Below are 12,826 nucleotides of genomic sequence, written 5' to 3' on the forward strand. Positions count from 1 at the left end.
TAAAATGTATGCTTCATGGCGGGAAAGAATTCATGTAGCCAACCCAAAATGCTTGGGTTTTAAGTTTAACTGAGTTGAGAATCATGGAATTGATATAGGTGATACGGATTTTAACAATAATGTCAAATTAATAACAAAAACCTGGCCCACCAGTACTGCCTTTATTTTGATGATGGCTATTTTAACTACCTTTCTCCTATCTTGTTGTTGGACATACAAATTACAGACTACGGAACTGGAACAAACACGGCCAACAACCTCTCTTCAATGCATAGCACTTGACTTAAAAGTTAAAACTAACCTTTCCACATTTCCAGTAACAATTAACGAGCCATGGCAGGATTAATGGAGTTGATGTAACGATTGCTAACTGGGATCTTATAACCATGTATATTTTACAGCACCACCCAGATACAAGGGAGCATCTTCAGCCACGTAATTAAACATTTACTGTTCATCCATGTGTTTGTGGGATCGGAGCCCAGTTCACTAAACCTCCCATACAGCAATTTGGGATCCTAGCAGACTAAATCCCATGTTTTTTCCATCTGGTAATCAGTAACACTGGTTGAAACAGAAGAAGAAACTCCTTGGTTTGTCTTCCATCTTGGCTTTTGGGGTCTCCCCCAAGTCATCTCGCACAGCCATCAATGAGCTTGTACCTGGGGATTCTGGAGGCAGAACTTCATTTTTGGAAGTAAAAATAGGAGATGGAATCATGCGTTCTGGTGGTGAAAGGGTTGATAGATAATGTAGGAGCATCTGCACAATTTGGCTGAAGTTGGGCCTGGCATTTGGGTCCTCCTTCCAGCATGAAGCTAGAATTAAAGCCAAATCGTCAGGGAGGTTTTCTAAACTTGGCCTCACATTCTGAAAAGGCAAAACAATGCTCTTAATCATCAATCACAGAAATACTCAGGCCAAATAAATGTTGGAGGATAGCACAAAGCCACATTACGTGCATACAATGCATGGGGCAGAGCCAAGATTCTTCATTTAAGGGTGGAAGGGGACCCTATCACCCCAACATGTATCAAGGGTTTTTTTAAAACTAATTGGCAACCCGCCCAAGCAATACATGAGGCCAGAACTTGACCCAATTCACCCTCAAATGTATTGGATTTATTAGGTCATCAATGATTAGGATCAACCCTACCATCAGTCAATTTTGGATATCCTAGTGGACCTCTTGACAAGACTCCTGCATTGTATTCTCAGGATTCATGCAGCTATTTGTCTGTCTGAGTATCAGTCTCAAATAAAATAACCAAATGAATAGAAATAGACGTACTTTAAAAGCAGCTGCATAGGCTGCCTGTAGGTTTGACATGCCTTCGAACGGCAATCGGTTGTGTAAGAGTTCCCATAAAACAATTGCAAAGCTGTAGGCATCAACCTTGTGGTTGTAATGCTTCTTTTCCCCATGCCTCAATGTGACTGTACTGTACAACTGCACCAAATAAGCCAGAGTCACTTATGTTGTAAAATGGTCATTCAAAGAGAATATACACACACAAAAGAGGATTCAAATAATATATACCTCTGGGGCCATCCAACGGTATGTGCCTGTTTCAGCGGTCATCATCTCTGTTACTGACTCCTCTCTTGCTAAACCAAAGTCCACAAGTTTTACTGTTTTGTGGTCTTCAGTTAATATCAAGTTTTCTGGGGAATAATAAAATCCAATCATCATTATCTCCTAATGGCTGGCATTTCATTTTCATTTCTAAGGCTGGATAATGTAAAATCCATGAGAACATATTATCAAGTCATAACATAAAAGGATACATCTTAATGTACATAATATTCACAAGAATTAAATGTACATCAGGATACCTAACCAGCTAAAACAAAGTGTTAATTTGGCATGCTTAACCAGCGATAAATTATTGTAAAAATGATAAAAGAGACATTGTTGCAGAGGGAGACCTGTTGCCTTCAGAACTACCAGAGCACAACTTATCTTTGAGAATGCATTAAAAAAACACACTAATATAAGTATTCTATATAATGAACAAACTACAATTGGCAGGGTATATTAAGGGGAAAATGCACCAATGCTTGGTCCATGTCTTTATTTGTTCTTGAATGTTAAATCGTATTCAGGATATTTGGAAGAAAAATAAAGATGATTAATAAATTTAGGTACCTAAAGTTTCAGCATTCGAAAACTGATGAACAAGAAGGTTCACTGTATGTACTATTATTGTTCTTTTTCTGAATGTAATAAAGAGAAACCCACATGGCACAGAAGGAAATAAATCGACTACCACATCTTGATTTTCTTAGTTAAAGAAAGGGCCTGCATATGAAGTACTGAGAGCTGTGATAAGATGCACATTTTGGTCATAAGAATCTTAGACACCAACTCATCCAAAGCCATACTGATATTGTTCCTATATAACATAAGCAAGTCAAATGCAATTTGCTCTTGCATGTATGGTAAACCCCAATCAACTTGAACAAAATATAAATCATGACTCAACCGATGCAAAACCTGAAGCAGATACCACTTTTTATCATTTCCTAATTAAGTGTACCATTGTGCAGCAAAGGACTATCAAAAACAGGAACAAGTCCAATATTTTACCTAGATATAAACTTTGGTTGAAAGTGTTTGTATGTATGTGTATTGTCACTAGGTATCCAGGTCCACAGTGAAGCAAATTTAGTTGATAAACCATTGAGCACAGAAGAAAGAATAAACAATTAAAAATGCAATTCAGCCAATGCAATGCTAGGTATGAGTTGGATGAGCACTACTTCTTGTCCTGCATCCTACTGTGTCCCTAATTCACCTTAGATTTGAATGAGTCTGACACGACTAGAGGACACGATTTGTATCATATGATGTATTAAACCTTGGTGATGTGAAATTTCATATGTTTGGAATTTTTGCAATGCCATTAATTGTGATTTAACTTATATTCACTTGTGAGGCTTTTATTGCATAAAACAAAATTGAAAGAACATTTTCAAGTATTCAATCCACTTTAAACAGACATGCTTGAAATATTTTCAAGTATGTATGCTTCCTATGGAGAGATTCTTCATGAACAATCATGTGCCTTGGCAAATCATTCCATATATTAGTTAAGCCACATAACCTCTTCCACTTCAGAAAGATGAACTATCATAGGAAAAGAAGAGAAAGATCTTTTACGTGAAATAATCATGGGAGTATACAATTCTATGAAAGACAAATATTGGATGCATTCAATTCCTTTTCATTTCCCTTCTTTCTCTTTTCCTCATTTTTGTGGGGAATATTTTTATAAATATAAGTAAATTAAGGATCTAGTATTCACTTTATTCAAGCTGTCCTTAGGGCTTAGCCTCAGCACTAGCACCATTGGTAAAGGGAGCAGCATTGCCTCTTGTGTATAGCATTTTTTAAATTTTGAATGGACCTAAGCTTATTACCGGGTAACCCAATTTGCATCCCTACCCCTGTGACAAACAATGCTAACATAAATTTAAAAGCAATAAGTTACATAAACAGTCATAAATCAAGAAACTAAAAGTTGTGGTCTTAAGGAGGGATTTATCTTGAGCTCAATGAATTGGAGAATTGAATACTACTTTTGGGTGGAACCATAAGCCATTAGTGCTATGACTATGCATTATCAGTGATTAAAATAGGAAGAAAGGAGACCATATGGAAGTTCATTGGAGCAAGTTTCCCCACAAATATATTTCTTATGAAGCTCCACGGTGTAATAAGTTGAGAATGCAATTTCAATTTTGAATGTTCATCTATCCATTCTGAGCACCCCTACAGGAACTTAAGGCAATACAAAAGCTGCCCAAATTGGAGATATGACTATTGGAACAAGGGCATTACGGCCACTTTATACACTGAACTATATGAATTTAAACACATTTCTGATGTACACAACCTATTTCTCTTTTACATTGAAATTATCCCCATCTTGTGCAACAAATGTGCTAACTTAACAATCCTTACCAGATTACTTTCTACATTGGCTACAAAGGACAATAATTGGTCAAGCAAAGAAGAGTAGTTCTGGTCAAAAGTTTCAGAAGGTTAACTAAGAATCTGTATTTGAGCAATAAAACAGGTAACATCTTAAATAAAAAAGTTACACTGAATAAATCAATACAACCTAAATATTCTGAGAAACATGTTCATGAAGATTAATTAATTGAGATCTGGATATATGAAATTGGCATTTACATTCTTTGCAGAAGATCCAGCAATTATAATACCAACCAATTATCTTTGTAGAGTGTAAGTACACACCTTACAACAGTTCTCCATCTATATAGTAATGAATACAATTACACTCATACTATTTTCTTTCTTGTTGCAAATAGGTTTGAGATCATTTGCAAATATAGATGCAAAACTATGGCAATCCAGGTCCAGAAAAACCATAAAACATCCCCAACTAATGAAAGCAATATAGGTCCAGAAAAGTAGAGAACTACCAAGTTTCTATCCCTTATATTTGAGCTTTATACACACACACACACACACACACCAAAAAAATTTATTTGAGGGCATATGCACCCAAATAGATGATAAATGGAGGTTTAGGAATCAAAAAAAACTCAATGACTCCAATCTTGCCTTGCTTGTTAAATGGATGTGGAGATTTGGGGAGGAGAGTAATAGTTGGTGGAGGAGCCTGATTGCTTCCAAATATAGTGTGGAGAGAGCTAGGGGGTAGACAGAAAAGGACATGAATTGAAGTAGAAAGAAATGATTTAAGCACTCAATTTAACAATGGATATGGCACTCAACAGAACATAATGGTGAAAGAGGATTCATGTAGCCATGCCCATATAATTGGGACAAGATTTAGATGATGATGATGATGACTGGTAAAAGAAGATGATAGGATTACCAGGTTTTAAATCCCGGTGGATGATCCCATGTGAGTGCAAACACTCCATTGCTCGAGCGATATCAAGTGCAAAACCAATGGCAACACGCATGTCCAAACACCTAGGCCGCATGTTCAGCAAGTATTTTCGTAATGAACCACCCAACAAAAGCTCCGTTACCACTACCATGACAGGTTCCTTACATGCCCCGATAAACTGTCAATACATAACAAGAATAGTTGGTTAACATCCATGAGATGAAACTCAAGATATTCCTAACCCTCATTAACATCAATGAGATTCTAATACCACCTTTACTAAATTTTTGTGTTGAACTCTAGACAGCATTGCAACTTCTCTTGCGAATCTCGCCTCTCTCTTAGCAATCTCTTCTGGGGTTTCTCCTCTATGAACAATTTTAACAGCAACATTCTGGTTTTTATATCTAAGGAAAACCCAGTAGACTGATCAGTAAGATAACTAGAAAACAATTCTTCAAACAATCCATACATATTTACTTTGGGAACTCAATTGCAGGTTTCTGTAGGTTGAATAGGATTTATTAATGAATGTTGTTGTTCAGTATCCGAACCAGAATTGTTCAGAACACCAAATTCTGAATAGGCAGCAAAAAAAATGGAAAGGAAAATAAAATCCCATTGGGTGTTATGAATCTGAACATTTCTGTCCTTGGTAGAAATCCAAGAGCAAGAACAAATAACGATCTTTCAAATCTAAAAAGGTGCTTCTAATGAAAAGTAGAAATTGTCCATAAAACCAGAATTATGGTTTCCCAGACAACAAAATGAGAAACCGAACAGTTAGAGACCTTAAGTCACAAAACCCAAAGACCAAAATTCACCCAGAAAGGAACGGAACAAAGAGACCTTGCTGACTTACTTTCCTTCGAATACTTTGGCATGAGCTCCTTCTCCAATCCTCGGCCCAACAAAGAGATGTCTCGGATCGATCAGCCACTTGGCATCCAAACGGAACTCGTCGACTGAGTAGAACCCATTTCCAGATTCCATTTTTCTAATATAGGAAAGAATCTACCATCTATCTAGCAACGGAACTCTGTACTCATCGCCCATTTATGGTAAAAAAGAGATGAAAAACACAGTCTCCGAAAGGCCTTTCTACTTGGATAAGCTGACAGTCTGACATGAAACGGAGAACTATGAGAGACAATGCTCCGTTCTACTCTCACGACTGGGTTTCCCAACGCAATTTCGTCTCAAAGATTTAAGCCCGGGGATCAAACTAACAGATGCTTTTGTTCAGGAGGCAAAGAATATAAATCCACATATCTCAGAAAGATCACCCCAACAGCCCATCGATAAAAAATACAAAAATCTATCCGAAACCCGACGAGAAATTAGAACCATATAGAGAAATTTTTATTGGGAATAGAGCAAATCACCCTGAAATGGAACAGGAGAGGAGAGGGGAACCAATCAGTAGAAAATGAAGATCTTCATTAAATCTTACCAACCCAGATTGGAGTTTTATTTGATGGGTAGTGGGTCGAGCTTACTTAAATCTTCTTTGTGTGTATGCATAACCTCTCTCGATCTGCGGACAAAGCCATGGAAGGAATTGAGTCCCTGTCAACAAAAAGAAATAAAAAAATATGAAAGAAAGAGAGGGAAGTCTAGATACCCTCAGAAATACAATTTTTAACAGAAGAGACCGTGAGAAGCAAAAAAAAACCATTCAAGTGCACATGGAAAACTGATACTGAACATGGGGACAACAACCCCACTCAAAGAAATGCTCAGACAAGCTCCTACTTTCTCTACTCTTCTAATTTTCGCTCAAAAAAAAAACGGAAAACATTTTAAATTACAAACTGGTGATATCTAGTGCTTCACATTTCACGCTATAATTCTACGCGTGGAACCAGTGTAATCTGGATCTGACTGATGGGCTAAGGTTAGATGAGGACATGAGTGTCATCTTATGAACCATAATTACGCCGTGTAGTCGGGAATACCGTAGACGTGTTATAGATATCAAGGGGCGTGGGACCACTACCATCTGATCTCATGGATTCTACTGGTTGACAAACATGGTTTTGTGGTAGATGATGGGGCGGCCGGGAAACAAACAAAAGGTTCTGTGGTACTAGATGTAGAGTATCAGATGGTAGGTTTTGTTCCTGGTTAGCTACGACAAAGGCCCTATTCGGCTATTCCTGTTGTTTATTATAGCCTGTCTTTGTTTTACTGTGTGGATGGTGATTCCATAATACGAGGACAAAGAGTCAAGTCCCACTGTGTAGTGGGTCCCAACATAGAGCCCCCCCCCACCCCCAATCATGTCTTGATTGTCTTGTAGCTTATAGATCATCGATCTATCATGTGATCATGTCACCAGGAAAGGTCATTAGTTCTAATCCAAGGCTGGAAGAATTCATTCAATGATCTTTGATGAAGGAAAAGACCGGTGATTATCGCCAATATTAAAAAATATTATATAGATTGAAGGCTATTTCTACGATGCCGGATTCCATATTTATCATCTTCCTTGTTTTTTCTTTTTTCCCCATTTATTGTTTCTTTTATGTTTGACCCGGAAACATCGCCAAAAAAATCGAACCCATAAACGGGTGGTTTTTTTTTTTTTTTGCTTCAGAATTCAAATAAAACGGGTGGTTTTGACGCCCTTAATTTGCACTTTATAAGTTTATATTTATATCTCTCTCTAACTCTTAAGGGTTCAACCGTTGAATTCAATAATTTTATGGTCTAGTATACATTGACTTAGAACCCTAGAGAGAGAAAGAGAATAATAAGCTCAACTCCCCGTGAACCGACGCAAGTTGGGGGTACCACTGCAGCAACTTCTTACAACACCGACTCTTAAGTTACTGATTAAGGAAGTCAAACATAAATCTTTATTTAACTTCTCCGTTAATCACCGTACTTAATATTTGTTTAATAATGAGGCTGAAAGAAATGGACCTAGAGCCCATGAAGAAGAAAGTGGGAGGAAGCATCCCCCCATGAACAAGAACCTGCAACATAAGGATCTCTCGAGCAATAAACATATATCAAATAGGACCTCATGGGCCATTGTGAAGGGGACATGTCGTGCGTGATGGGTGGGGCGCCTTTGCTCTCTCTATTTTTTTTTTTCTTGCTGCAAATAATTAAATATTTTGTGGGGTACGTATCGGTCGACATATATTAATAAAATTGTGCATTTAGCTAAGATTTTGGTTTCGGTGTCCCTTCGTATTTTATACTATTATTCAAATTTTAAAACCAAATAAATAGTGATGAACATAACAAAGTAGATCACACGCGTTCTTGTTCACATATTTTTATGCTCTTGTCTTGGTTATATAATTTATTTACAGCATTATTATTATTATTAGAAAGAGAAAACAACGAAGATTAAGGTACGGACAAAGGACCTAGAACCAGTACACATCCGAAGTGAACAGGTTGGGCTGGTGGGAGTACACAAAAAATAAATAAAAAGGAAATCTTCAACAAGCAAAAGAGATGATGCTTCTGCTTTTCTTTTTCAACTGCACGAGAGGGGCTTTCAAACATAAACTCTACCTGAAATGTCTATGAATTTCATTGTGTAAATAAGCAAGTTGTGAGATTTCTATTTCCTCTGAATTTTGGGTTTGGCCAGATTGCAAGATTTGAGTTCAATTCAAATCTTAGTAAGTAAATCAGGTCTGGCACTCGGGCTAAAAGCTCGCTCCATGCTTTTTAGCTATGAAAGCAATTCAAGCCCATTCCGGATGATGAGGATGATTGAGATTGTAACTATTAAGAGTGACGTGCCTCAAAACTTAGCCGACTCATGGTTCCATTGGGCTCCACATACGGATAGAGCAGTGATTATTATCGCCTGTTTGTACTGTAGACTGTAGCTTCTGTAGATAAGGTTTATCAGCTCCCTGTCGTACAAACGTACACACGTAAACAAAAGCGCCACGTACGTAACCCACCGTCGAATATTTAACAGCAAAAGGGTGTTTTTTATTTTTTTTTTTTAACAGCAAGTCAAATGAGACCATCCGTTCAACAAACCTTATTGAACAAATCAATTTGAGTCTATGTGGCCCATGGTTTTTAAAACCGGACCGGATCGAAAAACCGGGAACCCATTTTTCCTAAAAACCGGATTTTTTAAAAAAAAAAAAAAAAAACCATTGATTTTGATCAGTAAATCGCTGAATCGGGTGGTTAATGTTTGAATGGTTTTGATTATTTTTTTATTAAAACAGGTTAAATGTTCAGTTCAAATAATCGAACCGTTCGACCCGATTGTCGATTCAGTCTTCGATTGATTTTAAAAACCATGATGTAGACACAAACCTAAGGAATCTGGAGGAGGAAGTGAGGAAGGCGGGGGAGTCGGTGGGATTTTCTTCCCCCTCCAATTTTGACTCATTCTCAGGCTGCTGAGCGATAATGACTTGGTATTTGTTTGGTCTGGTAATTGAAATCTCAAATTCTCAATCTCTCTCTCTCTTTGGGAACATTTGGTATAGAAATAAACAGGATGAGTGTAATTCACGTGTAGAGAGAGAAAGAAGAAGAAGGTGGTTGGAACTGAATAATAAAAGGATAAGGGTGACAATTATATGAGGGCGGGACTGTTGCTGTGAGGGATGCCCCCAAAAAATGAAATAGAGTCTTGTAAGATAAGATAAACCAGGAATCATAACTTCTTCTGACACCAACCAACACACACACTTGTATTGTATTGCACATAAATCTCATGGCATGTTCCCTTTACCTTCTTCCTTCTTTTTTAATTCCATTACTGCATAGAGGTGTTGTGCGGAATTAACTAATTAACAGAACATTGATCTAAAATAAAGAAGAAGAAGAGGAGGTGGAAGAATTAATGTTGTTGGCCCAGCCTGACCCACGAACATAGCTGCAGAAGGTATCTTATCTTCTGTTCTGCACGAGTGCATTGGGCCGGACTGGGCTGCACAGTATTCTTCAAGTGCCTGAGATTTCTAATCTGATACATAAATCAATATAAAATTAAGGTGATTGATAGTTGATACCCAAACCTCCGAGTCCTCGCCCATAAAAAGAGATAGAGAGATGTATGTATAATACATTATATGTCACGGAACATTCTGTGTTGCACTGCTTCTCATTACTCCTAACTCCTAAGCAGTTGGCTTGCTGTAGTGTCTAAGCAACTTAGACGTAGAATATTGAAACCAAACCTCTCCATTGTTGGCAAAGCTCAACCTCACAAATTAATATGCTTAATCCAACAATAAGGCCATCAAAATGACAACTGGGGGCGCTTTTAACCAAAATCACTACTTCCATCTGAAATGGCATATTCCCAATCCCAAATTGCATCAAGTTTGATTTTTCGTCGGCATTTGGCTGCACATGCAATCTGTCATACTATAAAACAAAATGCATGCACTATATATATATATATATATATATATATTTAATGTTAAATTACGAATTCAATTAGGCCCCACAAACTCTTACCCTGTTTCGGCTGATATATGTATGAGAATGAGATGGGGTGAACCCCAGAATCCCACACCGCTGAGCCTGTGACTGGTCGTCTATGTCACCTCTATTATGCGCCACCAGCCCACCACCTTGTGCTATTATTAGCCATATTAATTTGTTCAGATAGCACAAATTAGGAATAGCTTTATTTTGCCACATGGCAGATACGGTTTGGTTTAACATTTGCAGGCTCACAAATATGTAGAGTGCAAAATTTTGTATTTTGTATTATTTTATATATATTTATATTTATATTCTTTTTAAATTAAGCCATTATTTGAATGAAATATAAATACAAATATGTAGAGTATAAAATTTTACATTTTGTATGTATTTATATTATACATTCTTTCCAAACTAAGCCTTAGGAGCAAACGATAGATGGGGCACCAAACAATTTTGAGGCTTTTGAGCCCTTCTCAACCAGTTGTGTGGCAGTGGTTCATAGTGTCATCTGAATGTCTTCATAAAATGCCTTGTCGTGCAAAACCTCTTTCACAATTCCAGTATTATATGTAAATCAAATGAGCCAATGCCAATTGTTGAAAAGCTCCAACTTCATCAGTTGTGTTAGACAAGTTGATATTGTCTCTCTCTGCTAAGAACTATATAAACAAGTCCGTCTACAGTCTCCCACTAGCTAGTATATCCCATAGAGGGAATAATTATGAATCACGAGTAGATTACTAATACATCATACTGATCAAACGTCAATTTCTTATGCAATCAACATATAACAAACAATACCGGATCCACTAGACACAATATAGGAATCACATTAGTTGAGTACTTTGTAAATATTATGACAATTATTAAAAGTTGCCTTAATCGTTTTTAAGGATAGGTTGACGGTATTTCAAAAGACAGGTATTAAAAAAGGGTAAATTATAAAGACCCTCATGTATTATAGGGTATGTGACAAAGACCTCCCTATACTTTATTTTGTGACAAAGACCCCTGCACTATGATCATGAGACAAAGACCCTTTTTCGTTAGCTTTCCGTCTAAAAATGTTGTTGCAATATTTTTTAATCCCCATATTACCCTTGTAATAACTATTCTGACAATGGGGAAAAAACATTGTTCATCTTCTCCAACCTTACTGATGATGCGCAATCCGGCCGGTCATAGCTGTCAGCGATCTTGCCTCTGAACCGAGTGACAGGGAACCTGAAACGGAGGAGATGAGGAAGCTCCGGGGAGGACCTGGTGTAAAGGCTCCGAAGCTTAAGTTAGAATCCTTCAAAGGCAAGATAAACCAGATAGCGCAAAGTTTGCATACCTCCTCTTTGGGGGTGGAGCGCCTTTTATAACCACCTCGCGCACTCACTCCTAGACTCCTGTCAGGTCGGGAATGAGTATTTCCATGCTTCTGCCAGTCCGGGCGTCATCGCCTCTGCTGGGGTAGAACCGTCACTGCTCCTTTTGTCGGAGCCGTCTCTGTAACTGGAGGCAGTGGTGACAGGTGACGGTGGCAGGTGGCCGTTGGAAATGCGGCCATCAAGCGTCAGATCCCAAGTCAGTCAGGTGCGCCACCCCTGGATATGGACTCCTTCGGTGTCAGGTACGGCGTGGTTCGTCCAATTCAATGCTCCGGAAGCAAAGTGCCTGGAGTGGTGCGTAAGGCAAAGTCTCGAGTTCGGATAAGGGGAGGCCCCGAACTGTCATAAGACGGGCCAGTTCGGGTCTCTGCTTTGTGTGACTCGGGGTCAAAAGGGAGAGTTTGGGCTCCTCGCAGGGAGTTCGGGCACTAAGTAGGGAGCTCGGGCACCTTGCGGAGAGTTCGACCAGTAAATAGGGAGTTCGGGCAATAAGTAGGGAGCTCGGGCTTCTTGCTAGGGGGTTCGAACTCCAAGTAGGGAGTTCGGGCACTAAGTAGGGAGCTCGGGCCTCTTCCTAGGGAGTTCGAACTCTAAGTAGGGAGCTCAGGCCTCTTGCTAGGGAGTTCGAGCTCTAAGTAGGGAGCTCGGGCCTCTTGCTAGGGAGTTCGAGCTCTAAGTAGGGAGTTCGGGCCTGCTGGTCCCTTCCCTTTGGTGTTTGTACCCTCGGTATGCTGTCTTGAGTGCCGAGCTACTTGCCTTTTTTTCCACGTGCCGTGATTTGTGAGGTCGGGCCAAATCTTCCTTCATCAATTGCCCCCCACTCCTCGTGCTAAGGTCTTGCCCTGGCGCGGGGAGTTCGCAAGGTGTCAGGTAGATTTGTCCTGCACATTGAATCTTGGTTCTGCTGGCGCGAGGTGCGTTGTCAGGGTTTCTTCGAGTGTCCATTTATGCGAGAAGCGTGTTGGCCTGTCTAAATGCTGATAGATGTGGCGGTGCGCGCGTGTTGCTTCGAAATTTCAAAAAAGAAAAGGGTGCGCCACTTGGGGGCGCGAAAGCGGGCGTTTTTTTTCAAATTTGAAAAAGACGTGCCGCTGCCGTTTTTTCTGAGACGTGCATTGACGTTCTGTC

General features: G+C 39.0%; 1 protein-coding gene across 3 annotated transcripts; it reads right to left on the reverse strand.

Moving 5' to 3' along the window:
* Nucleotides 1-263: 263 nt before the first annotated feature.
* On the reverse strand, nucleotides 264-6,756 carry LOC104591503 (serine/threonine-protein kinase STY13-like). 3 transcript variants are annotated; one of them, XM_088903547.1, is made up of 7 exons: nucleotides 6,514-6,756; nucleotides 5,752-6,426; nucleotides 5,164-5,296; nucleotides 4,872-5,067; nucleotides 1,541-1,665; nucleotides 1,292-1,450; nucleotides 264-870 (listed from the first exon to the last, which is right to left on the reverse strand). In XM_088903547.1, the coding sequence occupies exons 2-7, from the start codon at nucleotides 5,880-5,882 to the stop codon at nucleotides 556-558; spliced, it is 1,059 nt and encodes a 352-aa protein (XP_088759673.1). In that variant the 5' UTR covers nucleotides 5,883-6,426; nucleotides 6,514-6,756; the 3' UTR covers nucleotides 264-555. The 3 variants fall into 3 exon arrangements, with proteins under 3 accessions (XP_088759673.1, XP_088759674.1, XP_010248651.1); XM_088903548.1 differs by having other exon boundaries at nucleotides 5,752-6,275; nucleotides 6,389-6,667; XM_010250349.3 differs by having other exon boundaries at nucleotides 5,752-6,667.
* Nucleotides 6,757-12,826: the final 6,070 nt, after the last annotated feature.

Source organism: Nelumbo nucifera, chromosome 4, assembly GCF_055504915.1.
Source record: "Nelumbo nucifera cultivar China Antique chromosome 4, China Antique-T2T, whole genome shotgun sequence".
NCBI lineage: Eukaryota > Viridiplantae > Streptophyta > Magnoliopsida > Proteales > Nelumbonaceae > Nelumbo > Nelumbo nucifera.

Bases quoted from the DNA above. Each gene is read 5' to 3' on its own strand.
- LOC104591503 (XM_088903547.1), bottom strand. From the start codon at position 5,882: ATGGAATCTGGAAATGGGTTCTACTCAGTCGACGAGTTCCGTTTGGAT. The intron at 5,068-5,163 runs GTGGTATTAGAA...ATGTATTGACAG, and splicing joins AACACAAAAATTTAGTAAAG to TTTATCGGGGCATGTAAGGA. The intron at 1,451-1,540 runs GTATATATTATT...TATTTGGTGCAG, and splicing joins ACCGTTGGATGGCCCCAGAG to TTGTACAGTACAGTCACATT.